Here is a 20,869-nt window from a genome sequence, read left to right on the forward strand (position 1 = left end):
TATGGGAGAGGGAAGCAGCGACACGTGGCGTATGGGAAGAGCGGATCCCGGCCGGACTCGCGTTGGCAGTGTACAAGGTTTGGTGACCCCGGATGGAGATGTCCCCAGGAGCGGACCCCGGCTGGAACCAAGTACCGAACGAGAGGCAACGCCCAAGGGAGCGTAAAAGTGCCTCCGACTGGAGGCCGCCTGCTCTTGGTGCACTGTACAACGCAAGAGGAGCCCGACCGGATTGAGTGAAGACCCAGAAACCGTGAAGCTGTCCAAGATACCCCGGATGTGAAGCCCAAGTGGAGTGTGATCCCGTTTGGAGATAATCATGAATCCCGAATGGAGATACCAAGATACCAAGATACCATCCCAGATGTGAAGATCCAGTATACAAAGTCCAAGATGTTTCCGACCGACCAAGCCGACCAGCCAAGATCTGTTCGGATTCCGTGGAACATTGAACTTCGCTTGCGTACCCAGTGATGATTATACTTGCTGGAAGTATGTTACGAGGGACCGCGGACGATTACGACGACAAGACCATAGTGAAGACAAGTCAAGATGGAGTGCAGGTAAAGATCGACAGAAGATAGCCAGACAGACAGACAGCCAGACAGACAGCCAGCCAGCCAGCCAGACAGACAGACAGACAGACAGACAGACAGACAGACAGACAGACAGACAGAGAGACCACAGATAACAGATAAACAGAGTTCGTTTTGCCAAGGATCGCACAAGTGAGTTGGAGCAGCCTACCGGACGTGCATTCCCGGAGGACCGACTAAGTCTACGTGTGAGGGCCCAGCAACTGTGACATCTGGGTCGAGCTCCCGCAACCAAGTCCAGTCCAAGTTGGGGTGAGTACCGGGCGACAACCCGAGGTTGATCCACCCCATTTCATTTCCTAGTTGCGGTTGAGCTCGTCCAGACCAGGAAGGCCCCGCATTTCATATTACCGATTACCTTTCCACCCCGGTTGGAGTAGCCCCGGATGGGAAGTATTGATTTAAGATCTCTTGTGTGATAGGAGGTAGTTGATTGTGTTAGTTGCCCTCAGTACTTGAGGGTGGTGCGCGTGAGCCAAAGCCGACCGGGATTGACCAGTATCCCGGAGTCCGGCTGGAGTTGACTGGAGTAGTGACCGACCCTTTCACGGTCCAAAAGAATAAGGAAGGGCTACGTGTTTGTATATAACTCTGTATCTGTTTGTATTGTTTGGTTATCTGAGGGCTGTCAGAGGCGACGTCCAGGAAGGTTACGTTCTGCCCTGCTACCTAGCGACCTACAAGTATCAAGACAACTCATCCACGGTTGAAGACCCCTGGTTACGAAGACAAACGAACCCACAAAGATTGTTCACAAGGACACACGCCACCCCGGTTGGAGTGTACATCTAGGTGTACTATCTCCGGCTAGGGTTTGTTCTGGGTGCACCCCATTCGGGAGTCTACACCCGGCACGCGTCAAGCTATACACCTGGGCGGTCAGGCGTTCACCCGCCTCGCCTCATCTGGTGCGCGTACCCGGATTCGAACCAGGGATTTCACCGGAGTTGTTTATATTTTGTAAGTTTATAGGTGTGAGGTGTGCTAACTTTCCTAACTAGCATCTATGACAGCTAAGCGAGGAGACATGCGCGAAGGAGGGCGCGGAGGACGAGGACGCGGAGAGGCGTCGCGTCAATCGCGTCGTGCGGCGGGGCTGCTGCCCGAGGAGCAACCGAGCCTGGAAGAGGTTCAACGCAATGCTCGGAGGGTTAACGCTGAAAAGCGGAAGGCGGCCCTGGCCGGAGATGGGTCTTCGAACCAAGTCCAGCCGGCACCTGAGCCAGCCGTCTCAGATGACGCGCACCAAGTGTCGAAGGACAGCGAGCCCGAACGTGCTGACGCGGGCGAGGAGTCGAAGACCGCTGAGGGGGATCCTGGACAGGGTGAACCCAACCAGGCGTCTGAGGGAGGCGCCGACGTGGATGAGCCCCAGGCGGAGGGTCGAGTTTCGGACTCCTCTCTGTCCGGCCAAGATGTGCAGCCGGACGCACAAGTGTCCGCCGGACCCAAGCCGACGCCGTCTGCCGAGGAGGAGAAGCCGGCCGCAGTTCCTGCGAAGGCGGTGACCCCGGCCGCTGATGCCCAACCGGAGACCCAACTCTCGGTGAAGGTCAGCGGGGGTAACCCCCGACGGAGTTGCCGGCCGAGCATCCAGGTGTCCAAGCGGCGAAGACGTACGCGGCGTTGCAGGCGTCCCGGTGGGAGAGAGCCCGGTCTGGGCTCACGCTTCCGCCGAACGTGGAGTATGCCTGGCCGAAGTCCCGTCCGGACTCCGTGCTGTGGCTGACCGCGACGCTTGCGACGTCCAAGTACCTGGCGTCCAAGGTGGCTTCGCAGGACCTGGCCGAAGTTTGGTTGGCCGACCTGGCACCCAGCCGCCGAGAGTTGTCGACTGCCCAGGACCTGGCCGGAGTCCAGATCCCAGCCGGGTTGCTGGACTCACGGGAGTGAGTTGCGGTTCTGCAGACGCTCCTGTTCGAGGCCGGTTTCCAGTTCGTCAACGTGGTGCCGGCCTGGGTGGAGATGCGAGTGTCCAAGGTAGAGCCGATGTCCATCCGGACCCTGGTCGGAGACGTCCAGCGACTGCTGACGGTCGAGCTCATCGAGTGGCGCGAGCTGGTCGTCGGAGCGACGTTCGACATCCTGCCAGCGTTGGAGGCCCAAGTGAAGACAGAGAAGCCGCCGATCATGGATTACCACGCGGAAGACACGGATGTAGATCTATTGATGAACGACTACGAACTCTTGCTGGGTCGGACCTATGTCCTACGCCTACGCTTGACTGGTCGTCGTCCCATCCGGAGTCCGAGCGGGTCGTCCACTGGTGAGCCTGCGCCCAAGCGTCCGCAGCATGCGCCGCCGAGGGCCGAGAGCTCGCTTGCGTCCCCGCCGTCCCAGTTCGAGTCGCTGCCGTCCGAGTTTCCGTCAGCTGAGGAGTCCGCCCGGGATGCCCTGGCCAGAGGTGCAACTTCGGACCGTGTCCCGAGCATAGTTGGCACCTCGGACCGGGTTTCCTACGGCGCGACGTCCGAGTCGTACGTGTCCAGGAACACCACCTCGGACTCATCGACCTCGACGCTCGGGTACAGCGCTGCGTCGCACATGCCGATGCCCCAGTTGAGATCCTTGGCGATGTCCGCCCGGGGTCCAGTTGGCGTGTCGGTCGGCGCTGGAGACTTGGGTTTCTACGTGACGCGCGAGGTGGTCCCCAAGCGAGAGCCGACCCCGACCAGGCTGATGCCAGCATGGCACGCTTGGACGAGGTGGCCAGCCGGGCGACATCCAGGACGCGGACGTCGACGAGGTCCCGGACGCACCGACGCTCAAGGCGTGACTCGCTGTCGAGTGGCTCGGACTCGGATGAAGATGCTCGGCGTCGCCGCCGACGCTCCAACCGGAGGTCATCACGAGACCGATCCCCATCCAGGCGCTCGAGTCGATCCAGGCGCTCGTACCGGTCCACTCGGTCCGGACGGGCAAGCCTGTCGGCCCAGTCGGGGATGGCGGAGATGGCGGTGTCGACCTTCCACTAGGTCCAGCAGCTTGGTGCCGAGCTGTCGAAGCTGCGCGAAGCTGTGTCGACCGGGAAGGATCCCAGCCGGGATGCCGAAGCCGAGCTTGCTCTGGCCGAAGCCCAACGGGAGGCGCGCGAAGCCGAGCGCCGGGCCCAGGAGCTTGAGCGACACCTGCATGAGGCCTACGCCCAGGCGTCCCAGGCCGCCTCGCAGTCCCTGACGGCCGAGGCCAACGTCGAAGCTGCTCGTCTTGAGGCCGCGCGGGCCGAGCGTGAACGTGTGGAGGCAGCCGCCGCGGAGTACATCCGCCGGCAGCTAGCTGAAGCCGACGCGAGGCACGCCGCTGAGATGGCCGCCCGAGCCGGGCAGGCCCAGCAGGACCTGGCCGCGTTGGCAGCCAGGCTGCAGGCGTCGGAAGTCGCGCGTGCACAGGAACGTGAGTCTGCTCAGAATATCCAGCGTTTCCATGTGGGACATATACGCGACCTTCAAGCAACATCTGCCCAAGCTCAACCTGAACGGGGAACATCCGACCCTAATCTGGCAACTCCCATCAAACGGGAAGTGAAAACCCTGAACGGGCAACGGGCGTAATCACGGGAAACGTAACGGTCGCAGGTGCACAGCCGGGACAGAAGAACACGACCGAAGCCGGCTGGGAGCAGCTTCTGGCGACACTGCCGGAAGTCGACGTCGCGCGTCTAACAAGGACTCTGAGGCCGACCGTGGTGAAGAATGAGCCGGCTGCAGTTAATGCGGCGCACCGATCTACTACGGCGACGCAAGTTGCCCCGACGGGGACCTCCGGTCCGGGGACCAAGACGACGGTGAAGAAGGAGCCAACGGAGCCATAGAAGGACCCGCCCAGGAAGGACGAACGCAGGAAGGACGAGCGCAAGAAGGCGCCGCGCAAGGAACGCCGCCGGGATCGCGACTCGTTCCCGGATTCAAGCTCCAGTTCCTCGAGCTCGGATGATGATAGCTCCAGCTCGGGCGACAGCCTGGACGACGAGGACGCTACACAGACCGTGGAGTCAACTACGGTTGGGGATGGCAAGACCTCCTGGACGTTCCGCTCGTACGTCAACTCCAGCTCGTTGGGCCAGTTCAATGAGAAGGCCCCGCTTGGAGACCGACGTACCTGGTGGGAGAAGTTCACCAACATCTCCGTCCAGGGTGGTTGGTCCGACCAGACCAAGGTTCGCGAGCTCAAGATGAAGTTGTCGCCTGCCGTCCGGAATTGGCGCGAACAGCTGAAGAAGCACGTCCAGAGCAATTGGAAGCGCTTCGTCCAGGAGTTCCGTCGCAAGTACTTGAAGCTCCGGACGTCAGAGTCTGAAAGGTATTATACCATGCGGCAGAAGACATCTGAGACCCCGATGGAGTTCTTCTACAGGCTGAACGAGGCTGCGGTCAAGGCGGGGATCAAGTACCGGAAGTCCAAGAAGGAACGCAAGCAACACGTCAAGCGTTTCCTGAAGAACCTCAGGGACTCCCAGCTGAAGGCCATCCTGGCTAACCAGAAGATCCACAGCCTGGACGACATCGAAGACATCCTGGAGCAACAGGAGGACCTGAACCTGGACGGGGGCTATGATACGCCACCGCCCAGGCGGGACTTCCGAGCGGGCAACATCCAGGATTCCCGTTTCAAGCCGAGGCGCCGCGCGTTTGTGGCAACTTCGGACGGGGAGTCCGGCTACGAGTCTGAAGGTCGTGTTCGTTTCGAGGATGAGGTCGAGGAAGCCAAGCTGTCCCAAGCGGAGTCGAAGGAGCCCAGCCGGAGTGCCCCGGCTGAGGAGACGCCGAGTACCCCAGCCGTTGCTCAGATCCCGGAGCCTGAGCTCCGCCAAACTATCTTCAAGGCGATCGAGCAGACTGGGTGGCGCCCGCCTACGCAGAGTGATTCCCATCCAGGGTGGCAGACGCCCCGGCCGGGATGCCAGTCACCCCGACGGGAGAACCCCGACCGGAATGCGTTTTGCGAAAAGTGTCTGAAGCTTGGGCACCTCGCAATTGCCTGCACATTTCAGTCATGCTCGTAGGCCACTGTGGAGACCGCGCCATCATGGGAGCCCTCAAGTCGCTAGTCCGGAAGGGTATGCTACGTGATCTACCTCTGCCACTTCGTAAACGATTGCTGGACGGAGATGCCCAACCGGGAATGCGGTTAAACTACTAAGCCCACTGGATGGGGATCCAGAACGCGCCGTGCAACCGCAGCCCCGATTGTGTGCACTTGCGTATGTTGGGCCAGAGCTGAGAAGACGACACGGCCTGACGGCTATTGACGTGCGTGCTAACCCCGGCCGGGGAGACCCCGGACGGGACCAACCAAACGTTGATAGCCCGGTCGAGTTCACGTTACAGCCCGGACGGAGATACGGATGGTGGGAGAATCACGTGCCCGATGAAAGTCATGAAGTGGCGACAGTGCATGGGGCGGTGAACGATCTCCGGACAAGGATACTGCTTGATACCGGTGCATCTGGAAGCATGATTCGCTTGGACCTTGCGCTTAGGCTTAAGCTGAAATTCCGGATGCTGCCGCAGCCGATCAAGGTGTCGGGATTAGGAGGCGTTCCCACGAGCATCACGTCTTACGCCCGGGTGAAGATCACTCTGGGCTCCCGTGTGGCATATGTGACGAGTGTATGACTGGCGAACATTGGCGAAGGATTGGAAGTACTTCTGGGGATGAAATTCATGTATGCGGCTGGGGTACGACTGAGCGTGCGAGAAAGACTGGTGAAGCTCCCCGACGAGGAAGCCGTTGTGATGTGTGATGACCGGCGTCATCAACGAGTGGTCTTGGACCTTCCAATAACCCCAGAAGAGGGATTATATCTCCGTCCGGGGGAACATGTAATCGTGAAGATCCGGTATGGCAGGAGCAACCCCCAACGAGAAGTTGTTTGGGCCGGTCGGGGTGATCGCTGGGTTACCCAGAACCTGTACGCAACCAAGTCGTGGGCGTCCGCAATGAAGGTGGTGAATATCTCCAACCAGAGACTGTGGATCGACAACCGGACTCCTGTGGCCCGAAATGTCGAGTTCGGAAGTTTTCCCCGGATCGGGAGGTTTGTCCGCCCGGGAAGCAAAAGGTATCAGGAGTGGCAGCATCTTATCCACGAGACCACAGTGGCCAGTGACACAGGCGAGGGCGAACGCAGACTGGAGAAACTTCGACGGAGTAAGGAACTACCTGATATCCAGATCCCGGGATACGACTGGTCGTCCAAGTTGTTGCTACGACCCCATCCGGAGACTGCACAGACTCGGATCGTCATGTTACAGAAGGCTGCCCACTTACAGCTGCCAATGCGCGCTGAGGCCCAGAAGACGAAGAACGCAGGAACCCAGACGGATACCGATACAGACACAGGCGATGACAGTGACCCGAACGTTAATGATTGTACCATAAGCTGTGAAGTTCGGAGATCTCCAACACCACGTTCAGGAACAACATCCCAGATGGGGATTCCCGAAGTTGGCGACGCAGCTTGCGTCCGACAGACCAGTCAGGAATTGGATTGCCAGCTCGATGACCGACACGTGGAGAAGATCCTAGATGTCAGATGGACCAAATCCCCTGGGGCGTCCAATCGGGCACGAGAGTATCTCATCAAATGGAAGGGGTACGACGCGCATGAATGGATACCGATGGCACAGCTGAATTGTGGGGCGCTCTTGTATGAGTTCAATCAAGGGGCGAAAGCCCGAGCGCGTTTCCAAGCCATGCAGGCTGGGGACGACCAACCTAACATACAATAGTTGGGGTTGGTCAAGTCCGAATGGGGCAATCCCAATTGGGAGTGTTGATCCCAGTTGGAGATTCCCCGGCGGAGACCCGAAATGGCTGGATGCGAATGTGTGAATTACGGAAAATTGATTTTGAATTTGTATGGAGCGCTCTACGACGGAATTGCGACTACGGAGAGTAACCTGAGCGAGATTGGGGTTTTCAATGACGAGTGTATGAGGTTGACTATGCTGCCCTGAAGGAGGTGGCAAAGCGGCAGGAGAGGAACAAGACTGCGCCCAAGGTTGAACCGACCTGGACAACCTGACCGAAGAAGGAAAATGATGAAGGCAGCGAAGACATTAACGGTGATTGTGGAATTGGAGTGCTACGCTACGGATATGCAACTACATCCAGGACTGATGTGGATGCTGGACGGGATGACCTCTCTGGAATTTAGCCGAGACCCAGTTGCCAACGCGCTCGTGCTCTGGGAGCAGCATCTTGTCGACGATCTTGGCTGGGACGTGCGCCAGACGCTCGTCATCCGTACAGGTAGTCCACTGAGTCCGGCCGGGGTCTTCGAGTTCGGCCATCGTGATCTGGTCAGCCAGGGTGTAACGCGTGCCATCGTCCTTCTTGGTTGATTCGTCGACCAAGTACAGGTAGCAGATCTTGCACGGGTACAACCAGAATCCAGGCTCCCAGACCATCGTTTTCGGCATGCCGGCCTTGATCAGACGCTTGATGCGGGCCTCGAAGGTGCGCGCAACCCCGTCGTGGAACGCCTGGCGCTTACGGTGGAGATCTTGAGCCCGTTCGTAGATCGTGAGGTCGTCGCACTTCTCGTCGTCTTCAGGCTTGGTCTTCATCATGAACCAGTGCAGGATGTGCCAGAAGGCTGGAAGGTGATCCTTCTTGTACTCCACATGTTGGTCCAGGATGCTGATCACGGTTGGAGATAGCTGGTCCCGGCGGTGGAAGTACAGGACCTTGACCCGGTTGTTAAACATCGCCAGCCAGGGTGCTTTCTCGACCAGCGCCGCGTACTCGTCTTCGACTGCGGGCCAGCGCCTAGCCAGGAACTTGGTCTCGGGCTGATGGGGCTCGTAGTTCGGGAAGCCCGGAGTCTGACCTTCGATACCACCCTTCTTGGGAGCAAACCGAGAGCCAATGCCGCGACGACGCCACGAGACGATATCTCCAGACGGGACCTCGATGATCGCCAACTCTTCGGCAGTCAGGTCCTCATAGGACTTCAGCGCCAGAGGCGACTTGCCGCCCTCCCGTTTGGGTTTCGACGTCCGGCTGCGTTTTTTGGGGTTCTTCTTGGACGAAGGTCGATCAGGTTTATCCTGCAGCGCGAACTTCGACCGGGGAGACCGGGGTTCCTTCCGGGACGACAACCGGGGAGACCGACGCTGGGATGAGGAAGACGACTGGAGCTCGTCCTCCGAGGAGCTGTCCGAAGATGACTGAACACGGTTCCGCTTGGGGTTGCGCTTGGGCTTGGACGGCTGCTCCTCATCGGTGTCGCTATCCGACGAGCTGCTCTCGTCAATGGACTCCGCCTTGGATGGCCCATCCGCACTCTTCCCAGATGGAGACGTCTTGGCCTTGTCCTCGTAGTCGGAGTCACGAGAGTCGTCACTTTCACTGGAGCCGTCAACTTCGGCGATCTCCATCTCGGCAGCAGCCTCCTCGGCCAAGTTGCGCAGTGGCGGAAACTCCTCCGGATACATACCCGACCGGAGACGACCCTGGAGCACGACCTCAGCCATCTTGTAGAAGGTCTCGGGGACATGACACGTCCAGAGGGTGTCGTCCAGGGTGCCATGGTACATCATCTTGACCAGCATCTCCAGCAGCCAAGGCTTTGGGAAATACTGGTGGGCCGGACAATCCTGACGGAGGATGTCAAAGGCCTCTTCGTACCCATGGTCCATCCGCATGACGAACTGGACATCCAGCCGGACATCCGACCAAGGGACAAACTCTGGCAGGGTTGCAGCACAGTCGGAAATCAGGCGCTTGAAGTCCGTCTGGGGCGACAGAGGGAGCACATCAGATCCCGGGTGGACCGTGGGTCGCATGTGGACGTACACCGACCCACCCTTGCTGGAAAGCTCGGCCATACCACGTGGACATGACCCCGAACGGGACCCCCTGGATGTACGCCGCTTGGGTTTGGACGGAGACGCATCCGCAGGCGGGAAGTCCGAACGGATAGGAGTGGGCGGGTTGTTCTCCGACTTCTCTTCACGGTCACCATCCTGACCGCCGTGGCCATCGCCTGCCTGGTAGTTGTCATCATCGTCCTCCATGTCCGGGTCGACCGGGCCCGGATAGGGCGGGATCATCTTGAACGGACGGTCGGCAACCTCGACGGTGATGTTGGTGACCCAGTGTGCAGGAGGTGTGGACCCCCGTTGGAAGTGCCGCAGCAGACGCACCAGCCTGGTCCATCGACCGCAAGTGGCAGCCCCACCTTGGTTGAGGAACCGCATCAGCCGGTCGGTGTCAAACGCATCCTCCTGGCTGGTGACCCGCAGACGCTGGACGACCAAGATTGCCCGCTCGAGTTTGGCCTCGGCCTCGGTGACCTTGTTGCGCAGCGAGTTTTCCTCATCCAGATGGCTTTGCGCCGCCAAGGCGAAGTCATTCTCCAGCTGGGCTTGGAGTTCCACCTTCTCCGCCCGGAGTGCAGCCACCTCCCGCTGGTGATACATCTGCAGGAACCGGTGCTCGTCGACAAGCCTGTCGTAACGCTGTTGCAGGGGCGGCCCCGCCGGGAGATACCTCAACCGGCCCTTGAATGGGGATGTCGCCACGCCGTGCCCGGTCGAGGATACGGTGGAGCAGGGACGTCGTGAAGAAGAGCCTCTCCGCGAAGCGCCTGGCTGGGAACGGGGCCAGCACAGTGGCGGACTCCCGGCGCCACAGCAATGAGTTCAAGGTGGCCTCGAGCTGCGGCAGCCTGGGAGATTCCCGGTTGGCATGCGGGCGCAGCAAATTATTGCGCAGCTCCGTCTGACTGCCAACCAGGTTGCCCAAGTCGTGGAGATCCTGAGCGGAGAAGCCGTCGAAGATTGCTAGCGCCTCCGTACCGCCTTACCCCTCCTGGATGTAGCGCTCAGACTGATACGCCAGCGGGTGTGCAGGAACGCCGACCAGGTAGGAGTTGCCGTCACCAGGACGTTGGGGAGGAGGATGTGACGCGCAGGCAAGATGTTCTCAATGCCACGAGGTCCCGGATGGGACGACGGCAGAGTGCCAGACCGCGTGTGCTCGACCGCCTCATCCAGAGAGAGCAGACCGGAGATAGCCGCAGTGACAGTCGGAGTGTGCCCGGCCGGAGGATCCCGGATGGGGACTTCCTCCATGGCCTCATCCTCCCGGACGGGCTGGCCACTGGCGCGCAGGGGCGAGTTCCTCGCAGAAGACGCTGCGCTCTCCTCCTCCTCCTCTTCCTCCTCGCCGACGTCGTCGTCCTCGCCGGTGCCCGCCTGCTCGTCGACTTCCATGGTCGCCGACCGTGCGCGCAGGGCTGCCGGTCCTAGCCGACACATGGGCCTCACCGGTAACAGCCAGACTGCCGCCGCCGTTGACCGCGCCCGCCTCCGCACCCCCCACTGGAGGCGCAGAGGGCAGGAGTTACGCTGGGATAAGCGCCGCGTCGGCGCTCGATGCGGGGGTGTCCATGGTGTGAGTAGTGGCGCGCAGATTTCGTTGTGAGTGGAGATTTGGTTCCCGCAGACTGGAAAGAGAAATTGATGAAAAGCGACCCGGTAGGGACAGGGCGCAAAGATGAGACGCCACAGTTGGGAGTTGACTGAAGACATCCCCGTCTGGGGCGCCCACCCATCTGGGCTTGCTCGGATCGTGAGATCTTGTCATTATCGATCGTTTCGCCGAATGGACTCTACAATGGATCGTAACAAGAGGGGCGGTTGACACGATGAAATTGGAGATTTTCGAGGATTCCCCGAGCCGCGCCTGTGATTGGTTGGCTCAGAGGCCCACTATGGGAGAGGGAAGCAGCGAAACGTGGCGTATGGGAAGAGCGGATCCCGGCCGGACTCGCGTTGGCAGTGTACAAGGTTTGGTGACCCCGGATGGAGATGTCCCCAGGAGCGGACCCCGGCTGGAACCAAGTACCGAACGAGAGGCAACGCCCAAGGGAGCGTAAAAGTGCCTCCGACTGGAGGCCGCCTGCTCTTGGTGCACTGTACAACGCAAGAGGAGCCCGACCGGATTGAGTGAAGACCCAGAAACCGTGAAGCTGTCCAAGATACCCCGGATGTGAAGCCCAAGTGGAGTGTGATCCCGTTTGGAGATAATCATGAATCCCGAATGGAGATACCAAGATACCAAGATACCATCCCAGATGTGAAGATCCAGTATACAAAGTCCAAGATGTTTCCGACCGACCAAGCCGACCAGCCAAGATCTGTTCGGATTCCGTGGAACATTGAACTTCGCTTGCGTACCCAGTGATGATTATACTTGCTGGAAGTATGTTACGAGGGACCGCGGACGATTACGACGACAAGACCATAGTGAAGACAAGTCAAGATGGAGTGCAGGTAAAGATCGACAGAAGATAGCCAGACAGACAGACAGCCAGACAGACAGCCAGACAGACAGCCAGACAGATAGCCAGACAGACAGACAGACAGACAGACAGAGAGACCACAGATAACAGATAAACAGAGTTCGTTTTGCCAAGGATCGCACAAGTGAGTTGGAGCAGCCTACCGGACGTGCATTCCCGGAGGACCGACTAAGTCTACGTGTGAGGGCCCAGCAACTGTGACATCTGGGTCGAGCTCCCGCAACCAAGTCCAGTCCAAGTTGGGGTGAGTACCGGGCGACAACCCGAGGTTGATCCACCCCATTTCATTTCCTAGTTGCGGTTGAGCTCGTCCAGACCAGGAAGGCCCCGCATTTCATATTACCGATTACCTTTCCACCCCGGTTGGAGTAGCCCCGGATGGGAAGTATTGATTTAAGATCTCTTGTGTGATAGGAGGTAGTTGATTGTGTTAGTTGCCCTCAGTACTTGAGGGTGGTGCGCGTGAGCCAAAGCCGACCGGGATTGACCAGTATCCCGGAGTCCGGCTGGAGTTGACTGGAGTAGTGACCGACCCTTTCACGGTCCAAAAGAATAAGGAAGGGCTACGTGTTTGTATATAACTCTGTATCTGTTTGTATTGTTTGGTTATCTGAGGGCTGTCAGAGGCGACGTCCAGGAAGGTTACGTTCTGCCCTGCTACCTAGCGACCTACAAGTATCAAGACAACTCATCCACGGTTGAAGACCCCTGGTTACGAAGACAAACGAACCCACAAAGATTGTTCACAAGGACACACGCCACCCCGGTTGGAGTGTACATCTAGGTGTACTATCTCCGGCTAGGGTTTGTTCTGGGTGCACCCCATTCGGGAGTCTACACCCGGCACGCGTCAAGCTATACACCTGGGCGGTCAGGCGTTCACCCGCCTCGCCTCATATGGATGTCACCGAGGAGCTCATCGCGTATGTCGGCAATCAAGGCATGATGTTAGAGATCGAGCAGTTCAAGGATTACCGTTTCGCCAAGTCGAGCAACGAGTGGCCTCCAAGATGAAGAGAACCCGTGGGAATTGCTGAGTGCAATGGCCGCTGAGGTACCCGTCAAGGTCAACGAGTATGTCGGGATCAGCGGCAGCGCGGCGCTGAAGACAGCGCTAGCGACCACCGTCGAACGGCCGGTCAAGCCTAACAAGACATGGCGTTACGTGTGGCAAGCCGGCCAACCGGGCGACGCGCTGCAGCTCTTGGAGGGCGGTGTAGCAGATGCAAGGATGCTCAAGCAGCGCGAGCTTTGGCGGTCGCCCAGTTGCAGGGTCGGACTCGCCTCTTGCTTACGGCCGTCGGAGAAGCTCTCGTCGGAGAAGCGAATGCGCAACTTGCCGTTTGCGCATCGACCAACTAGCACTGGCCACCGCGGTAGAGCAGTTTTGTTTTAAGGAAGGAATCTCACTTTTGCTTTCGCTCTCTAGTGCGGAATTGACTACACCACGTCTGGAACCCAAATTTCGTGGAGAAGCTGAGCGTGGATCTTGCAGCGATTGAAAAATCGGAGAAGAACCCTGAATTTGCTTAAGTGTAGAGGAAAAGAACATTTCAACCTAACGTGCATCCCTTTCCTCTTTTGCTTCGCCAATCATATTGGTTTTTGAAAACCTGAAATTCGAGAGCTTCTTCGGGCCGGAGGCACGACTTTGTAGCTAATAAGCGAGGAATTACTCTACATACGTAGGCAAGTCTCATTCGTGGAAACGTTAGTAGATTGATGACGTACTTATAAGTAGGTCAGGCCATAGCACGAAGCGAGCCCCCCGCCTGCGTATTGTCAGCCCGTCTGAGAAGCACGCGGATACAAACCCAGGGCCCAGCATTGCCTTCTAGCAAGCGCGGTGTGCGAGCTGAAGTGGGCTTACTAGGGCGAGCGCAGCGATCCTTCAGGGTCGGATGACCGCTCGAAGCGCGTAATAAGGTGATAGTTTAAATCAGTACAATTCATAGTTACCGGCATAGCCACCGGGACCTACTTTTTACAAAATCAGTTGTACCTAGGTTGATGAATTATACGCCCAAGAGTACATGTAACGTAAAATCCAGAGCTGTTCCGGGCAGAGCACGGCCTTGTCGAAATATCATGTTATCCAACCAATCACAGAGCGTGACCAATCGTTATATGAATCAACGCCGTCATTACCATATGGTATATGCATTTTATTTTGGTCGGGTTGGGGTGACATCCTCCCCGTAGACGGTCTCGAGCTGAGTCTCGGCGCCGCTCTGCGGGCGCTGCCTTCGGGAAGCGTTTAGTCCCTTGCGGGACATGTGGGGATGTCTTCGTGGGCAAGGCGGTGAGGTGGTGGCAAGCCGTGGCCAAGGACTCGCTGCGCAGAGGCTTCGCTGCGCGCTATGACCGGGTTCGTCGTATCTGGCGGGCTGTTAACGGCATGGCCCAGGAAGATGAACTGGACGCACGACAAGACCAAGGCGTAGGGCGGACTCCCGAGCAGGACTTTGTACTCAACACGACGGTGGACGAAGGATTCGGCAGGAGGAGCGCATGACACAAGAACAGATACTACAGATCAAGGCGCGAGGCTACGCTGGACATGCTGAAGACCGATGCGCGGACGTGCAAGGAGCAGAACAGATACTACAAATCAAGGCACAAAACGTGGAGTGTTACATCGATCGACGGGTACCGACGGCTTCCAGACGTTGACATAGACACCTGTGAAGGAGAGCGACGCAGCGTGCCGTCATTTTCACCAAGAACGAGGAGGTGGGAGGTGGAGCACGGAGAGCCTCACATTTCCTGGCGGATGCGGAAAAAGGTTCAAACCGGAACTGTACCCAGTTGTGGGTACAGTAGCGGTTTGCCTCGCCTGTTTTTTACACCAACCTAGCAATATAGAGTCTGGGACGGAGTAACTAGGCTATGCGAAACACGCGACTCATTTCATTTCATATACAGACTAGAGCGTGGGAACGAGACGCCTGATATATCCGGATTTAAAAGGGAATCATATGTAGAAGACTCCACGTTATGTATTTTACATTGAATCTAATACCTGATCTCATCGGTGAAAACGGGTATTAGTTGTAGACTCCAACATAACGTGGAGTCTTCCACATATGTTTCCCTTTTAAATCCGAATATATCAGGCGTCTCGCTCTCACGCTCTAGTCTGTATGCATTTGTTTGCCGTTATCTCTTTTTTGGATAAAAATATAGGGGACCCGGGTGGTGGACCCGGGGGTTTCGCAGTTCGAAGCTAATTTGTACGGATACCTTACAGGGAAACGATGTACTCGGGCACCCCCTACGCCTTCTTCACAGCCGCAGCATCTGCCTAATCTACCACGGTACAACCAAGTATACAAAGTTTGATCGCTTATTTTCAAAGGCATTGCCAGTTCATATACATCTATCGTCACACCAACGGATCGGTACTTCAACGATTGGGTTTGACAAACCCACCGTAATGATTCTGCCTCCTCCTGCTCGTCGAATGAGGGCTCCACGGATTTAGTTTTAAATTTTGTTCTTTGTAGTTAGTAGAACGGTTATCAACAGCGAGGTAATTACCGTAATTTCCTTCCTTCCTGCTACTGAAATGTGCGCTGATGCCCAGGCAGAATCCTTTATTGTTTAGATTGCAGTGTTGTGCTCGGAAACTTACAGGTGACGATAAAACAAGAAAAAAACGTGCATTCGAATAATTAGCGCTGCCAGGAGGATAACCCGATGAAGCCAGCAATTTGTTTCAAGTATGATGAGTTTAAACTGAGGTCTAGCAGATTTCGATCGCGTGTAGGAGTAGGATACACCGGGTGTTCGGCCTTCGCTTTGACAATGTCCGCCCGGTGCTTCCTCTCGCACAGGATGCGCGGCGTACAGCGACAACGTAGGAGCATTCAAACTCTGTTTGATAAAACATGGTGTAGCCGCACACATATTTTGTCCGGGTCGCCTGAAGATCTAACAACAAAAAAAACTGTCAGCTTCGATTCGTCCAAGTGTGATATTGCCATTTATCAAGTATTAATCTGAAGGTGCTGTATGCATGGACACCATTTCTCAATCAAGTTGCTAAGTTTCCCAGCCAGGCCGCAAAATGCCCCTTCCGTGAGTTCAAGGCTGTGTGGTGACACACAATTTTCAATATAAGGCTACAGAAAGTGGTGATTTGCCGCTTTTCCCAGACTTGCAAAAATCGCCCCATCGGCATCCCACCGTTTTGCAAAACTCACCAGGTGCATGACCGCCCTATGATATTGCATGCACAGGCGGAGGGATACTTGCCCACAAGAAGTTGGCACCATGTCCCCGAATCCAGTAAAAAGTGGCCCATACACCTTAACATAACTGTCCTATGGCATGGTAGCCGTTTCCAGCGAATATACCCACCTGAACGGTTCATTTGGCCAACCACATATGAGTGCAGCATGCATGCAATATCATAGGGCGGTCATGCACCTGATGAGTTTTGCAATACGGTGGGATGACGATGGGGCGATTTTTGCAAGTCTGGGAAAAGCGGCAAATCACCACTTTCTGTAGCCTTATATTGAAAATTGTGTGTCACCACACAGCCTTGAACTAGCTATCCCACGGACGGGGCATTTTGCGGCCTGGCTGGGAGAAAACTGATGATTGATTAACTGGTTATTGCTGGTTGTACGCTCTTGGGAAACTGAACTGCTGTACTTTGAACTTGTTTTGACAAGAACAGGATCAAGTAGTAGATCATTCTACACCACCAGTTCGGTGGATCTCTGTGGGTCGCATTGTAGTCTCACACAAGACAAGCTTAAATCATCCAAGTCTTCATAGATAAATGCCTAAACTAGTGCAGCTAGCCTTTAGCCTTTTTCCGGAGACGACGTACCACCAGGTGCAGCTCTTTTGAGTCTCCGCTGAATGAATTCGTTCGTCACCTTATAGGACGTCACCGCATTACCGGCGGATAGAGTTGAGTTCGGATTAAAAAAAAAATTGTTGAACGAAAAAAAATCGAGCTATACTTCCTATCTTGGATCGCACAACCTAGGACTTGAAGTAGTTTTTTGCAATGTTTTAGTGGAATGTTTTAGTGGAATGTTTTATCTAATCCATCCGGATTAATTCCAGTGAGTGTGGGGATTCACACAATATCAGCCCGCCGACAGTTTATGGGCAAACTCAGCTGACACACGATTTTCAATATCTCTCTCTGAGAAACTATGCATGCAGAAGAAAATCTGTGTCTGAAAGAGGAGGGTATAAGTTATGACTCATAAGTTATGAGTCATAACAGATCGAATCGATAATTTTACCGCTAATGGAATGAGTAAGTACTATGTTGAGTGCTTTGAAGCTGCATGTACAGTACGATGCAGTGATGTGATACCAGTTGTGTCCAAGGTCAGCATCATTAGCACCGATGCCTCATATTGATCGAAAGAATACAATGCTTACTAGTACACAATACGTTGTTCATCGTAGTAGTCCGTGTCACGGGTCACGTCTGAGACCTCAACTGACAGCTTTCCTGACGATGCTCGAAGGCGCGTTAGAGCAGGAAGAGGCGCGACTTCAAGAGGAGCAAGGGCAGGACGGGCTAGCATATCAAGTGTGAGTGGTTATCCCACTCTTCAAGGCAAAGATGACGCGAGATGGCGGGCTGGGCGCGGAACGTTCGGTCGCCAGCCGCCAAGGACGGGTGTCATGAACGCCAGGAAGCTCGTGCACGGGAGGTGTGGCGTCCCCAAGTGGTTGCAGTAGGAAAGGAAGCGGGTCGGCGGGGTAGCCGTCGGCCGCGTATGATGTGGTGAAGGATTCAGTCGTGAATTGTCCTCGTTGAAAGCAAGAAACCCTTTGCATTTTTACGAGATTGCCTTCCTTTCTTCTAGCGTCGTACCAGCAAGCTACGCGGCTACTCTTTGTTGGCCGAAGTACTCGACCCTAACGGAGGAGGACCGCGACAAGTTAGTGGAGAAGCAGGGTACTTCTCACTGACAAGAGAGGCGCCTGGATCAAGGCGTGCTGAAGGAAGAAGGCGGTGGGGAACTGGATGAGTTCTCCAAGGACGCCCAGCGACGGGCAGGGTGGTGGCGTGACCGACGGGAGCGAGTCGAACTTCGACTTCGAGGGCGCCGCGGACGTGTTCTGCAGCAGCGAGAGCGAGGCCAGCGCTGAGGAAGTGGCGGCTGGCAACGTGCTGGGCCCGATCGTGGAAGAGCAAGCCGTCGGGCAAGACGACGAGGCTCCAGGTGCAGAGGCCTCGGCGGTGCCCATGGGCGAGGCGCCCGAGCGGCCGGACCTGAGGATGGGCGCCGAGGCCCAGGGGCGTGTGAGCCTGCTGGAGACGTCGCGTGGGCGGCGTGCGCTGGACGCCTCCCTCCGGGAGCTGGTGCTAAGAGCTCCTGCGGTGGCTGGCGGTGAGGCCCGGGACGTGCCTGCGACGACGGGCGTGGTGGCGACGGTAGTGGCGACGTCCTCGGGGCCAAGGTCGAGCGAGAGTGTGCCGGGTAAGGCGACGCCCGGGAAATACGAGCGCGGTGCCGACTTCCGCGTTTGCAACTCCGCCCGCCGCGTCAATGGCGGGAGCGAGCGGGGCCCCTACTCCGGCCCCTGCCCCTACAAGAACGAGGACGACGAGGACCCTGACGTGGGCCGACGTAGCGGCGATGGCGGCTGGTATGGGACCGCCGGCGCCGACAGCGGCGAGCACGGGGCCGCCTCCTACCACGGTGTCTGCGGCGACAGTGGCTTCGGCGGCTCCCTCGACAATGAGTTCCGCGAGTACCACTTCGACGGCAGGTACCGGACCGGTACCGTCGGGTGGGGCTCACGGGTCGAGCGGGAATCCGAACGTGGAATTGCTGGCGCGGGTATTGACGCGGGTATTGACGCGGGCTTTGAGCACGCCCCCACCGGCATCCTAGGGTCCTACGGTTCAACAGGGAGGAGGAACGAGTCTACCTCCGCCGACGGCGGGAGGCACGGGATAGGGGCCGACTACGTCAAGTGCGGCCGCCCAAGCGTATCAAGCTCCGAGCGCGGCGTGGCCAGTGAGCCAGCCGGTGGTGTCTGCGCAGCCGACGGTAGCGGCCCGGCCGACTCAGAGTGCGCCCGCACGGGGGAACGTGAACCCCTCGGCAGAGGCGTACCTCGACTCGCTGGTGCGGCAGGCACTGCAACAATATCTTGGGGGAGCGGCTGGAACGGTGGCGGCCACGGGAGTGCCGACGCCAAACGCGGCTCCGATGCAGAGCGTGCCTGTGCAGACTACGACGGTCTTGTCTCGACCGGTGCCGTCCGTGCCGACACCGACGCACATGATGGTTCCGGCGCCGACTCCGAGCGCTTTGTTGATGGCGGCGATCCCCTCGTACGGAGGGCTGACGATCGCGCAGACGCCGATGGGCGGAGGCGGGGCGACGCCCGCGAGCGCGTTCTCCCCCTCGTTCCAGCCGGTGAGCGCGATGACGCCGGTGGCGAGTATGCCGATGAGCCAGTCCGCAGGGGCTGCGCCTGGTGCCTATAGTGGGCAGATGGCTGTGAGCGCGGCTGCAACGCCGATGGGGGCGGCCGCGTCGACTCCGTTTAGTATGAGCATGGGATCGTACGGGCAGCAGCCGGGCTACCAGCAGTACGTGCCCCCGGAGACGTCGGAGACGTCGGAGACGCCCGGGTACGGTCAGGGGTACGCCGGCTACACTGCCCCTCTTTCGGCTGGTCTCGCTCCCGCGTTTGGAGCTGGCCAAGGTGGAGGAGTAGGTGCGACCAATGAGGCAAGGAGTGTTGCGTATGGAGGCTCCCACGTGGGTGGCATCCCCACGGAGCTTCGCAATGCGGTGAAGGTGACCGTGCCGTTCTACTCGGAGGTTGCATCGAGCGAACGTGCTACTGCGTTCTGGCGGTCGTTCGAGAAGTGCACCGAGGGCATGGATGACGCTCTGCGACTGACAGCATTCGAGCGGTGCATAAGGGCAAGGTTGGCCAAGAGTAGTGGTTCAACTCCAGGATCGAGAACTTCATGACGCTCAAGATCCGCTTCCACAACCGGTTCGTCAGCCGTACGCCGGCTCAAATGTGGAGCCAGCTACGCACGGCGAGGCGGAACTACGGTGAGTCGGTCGAGGAGTGGGGCGACCGCGTCAACAGGATGTGCGAGGCGCTCCGCTACAACGAGCCGCGCATGCGGTACGAGTTCTTCGTAGAGGGCCTTCCCAACAAACAGTTGCGTGCCATGCTGAACGCGAGCGTGGTCTCGACGATCGAGGAGGCGGGTACGCTACTCTTGTTCAAGGGACTGCATCGACCGGTGGAGGAAGAGGACGAGTTCGCCGAGAGCGGGAAGGCGTCCGGCGGTGGTAAGACGGAGCCGTCCAAGCTGGCCGATCAGGTGCACGAGATGATGAAGCAGCAGCAGAGGGCGCTCGCGTCTGCGCCTCAGGCTCCGCGTTCTCCTCGCCGACCCTCGATCAATGCCGCGGCGCCGACACAGACGGCGGCTGCGAGTTCGGGTGAAACCGGTGGTGGTGGTTCGGAGCGTCAACTCCATATTCGCATGGCGCCTGACACGCGCACCCAGGAAGGCGAGACGGTCTGCGGTCGCTGCGAGCGACGGAACTGCAGTCGCTTGACGTGCTCCCGAGGTAAGGGGGCGTGCAACCGCTGTGGTGAGTTCGGCCACTTCTCCATGGAATGTCACTTGCCCAGAACGCCGACGAATGGCGGTTCTCGGGGCAACGGAGGAGGTGGTGCTCAAGGCCAAAGGACAAGGCAGTGCGGCATGTGTGACGGCACGGACCACTTCATGGCGAAGTGCCCGTACAAGGCGCAGTTGAAGGATCTGCTCAAGAGCTTGGCCGGGAATGACCCCGCAGTGCTAGCGGAGGCCCTGACCGAGCGTGAAGAGGGCAGGAAGAGGGGGAAGGAAGTGTCGCTCCTTCCTCTTGCCTGACGGGTGACACAGCGGAGCACGTCGTGGCGGCGATGGCGGAAATCGGCGAACGGT

At 57.9% G+C, this 20,869-nt stretch overlaps 3 protein-coding genes across 3 annotated transcripts; 2 read left to right on the plus strand and 1 right to left on the minus strand.

Annotated features, from left to right (window-relative positions):
- Positions 1-1,626: 1,626 nt before the first annotated feature.
- PHYSODRAFT_364134 (hypothetical protein) lies at positions 1,627-2,019 on the plus strand (the record flags this gene model as incomplete). Its single annotated transcript, XM_009530879.1, has 1 exon — positions 1,627-2,019. A coding segment is annotated over one exon (393 nt), but the record flags the coding sequence as incomplete, so codon positions are not given.
- Positions 2,020-7,702: 5,683 nt separating this feature from the next.
- Positions 7,703-10,819, minus strand: PHYSODRAFT_333675 (hypothetical protein; the record flags this gene model as incomplete). Its single annotated transcript, XM_009530880.1, has 3 exons — positions 7,703-10,063; positions 10,095-10,361; positions 10,403-10,819. The coding sequence occupies 3 exons, from the start codon at positions 10,817-10,819 to the stop codon at positions 7,703-7,705; spliced, it is 3,045 nt and encodes a 1,014-aa protein (XP_009529175.1).
- A 2,133-nt stretch (positions 10,820-12,952) lies between these two features.
- PHYSODRAFT_333676 (hypothetical protein) lies at positions 12,953-14,425 on the plus strand (the record flags this gene model as incomplete). The annotated part of the gene is made up of 2 exons (XM_009530881.1): positions 12,953-13,286; positions 14,229-14,425. The coding sequence occupies 2 exons, from the start codon at positions 12,953-12,955 to the stop codon at positions 14,423-14,425; spliced, it is 531 nt and encodes a 176-aa protein (XP_009529176.1).
- Between the last annotated feature and the right edge of the window lie 6,444 nt (positions 14,426-20,869).

This window comes from Phytophthora sojae, assembly GCF_000149755.1.
Source record: "Phytophthora sojae unplaced genomic scaffold PHYSOscaffold_5, whole genome shotgun sequence".
NCBI classification, from domain to species: domain Eukaryota; phylum Oomycota; class Peronosporomycetes; order Peronosporales; family Peronosporaceae; genus Phytophthora; species Phytophthora sojae.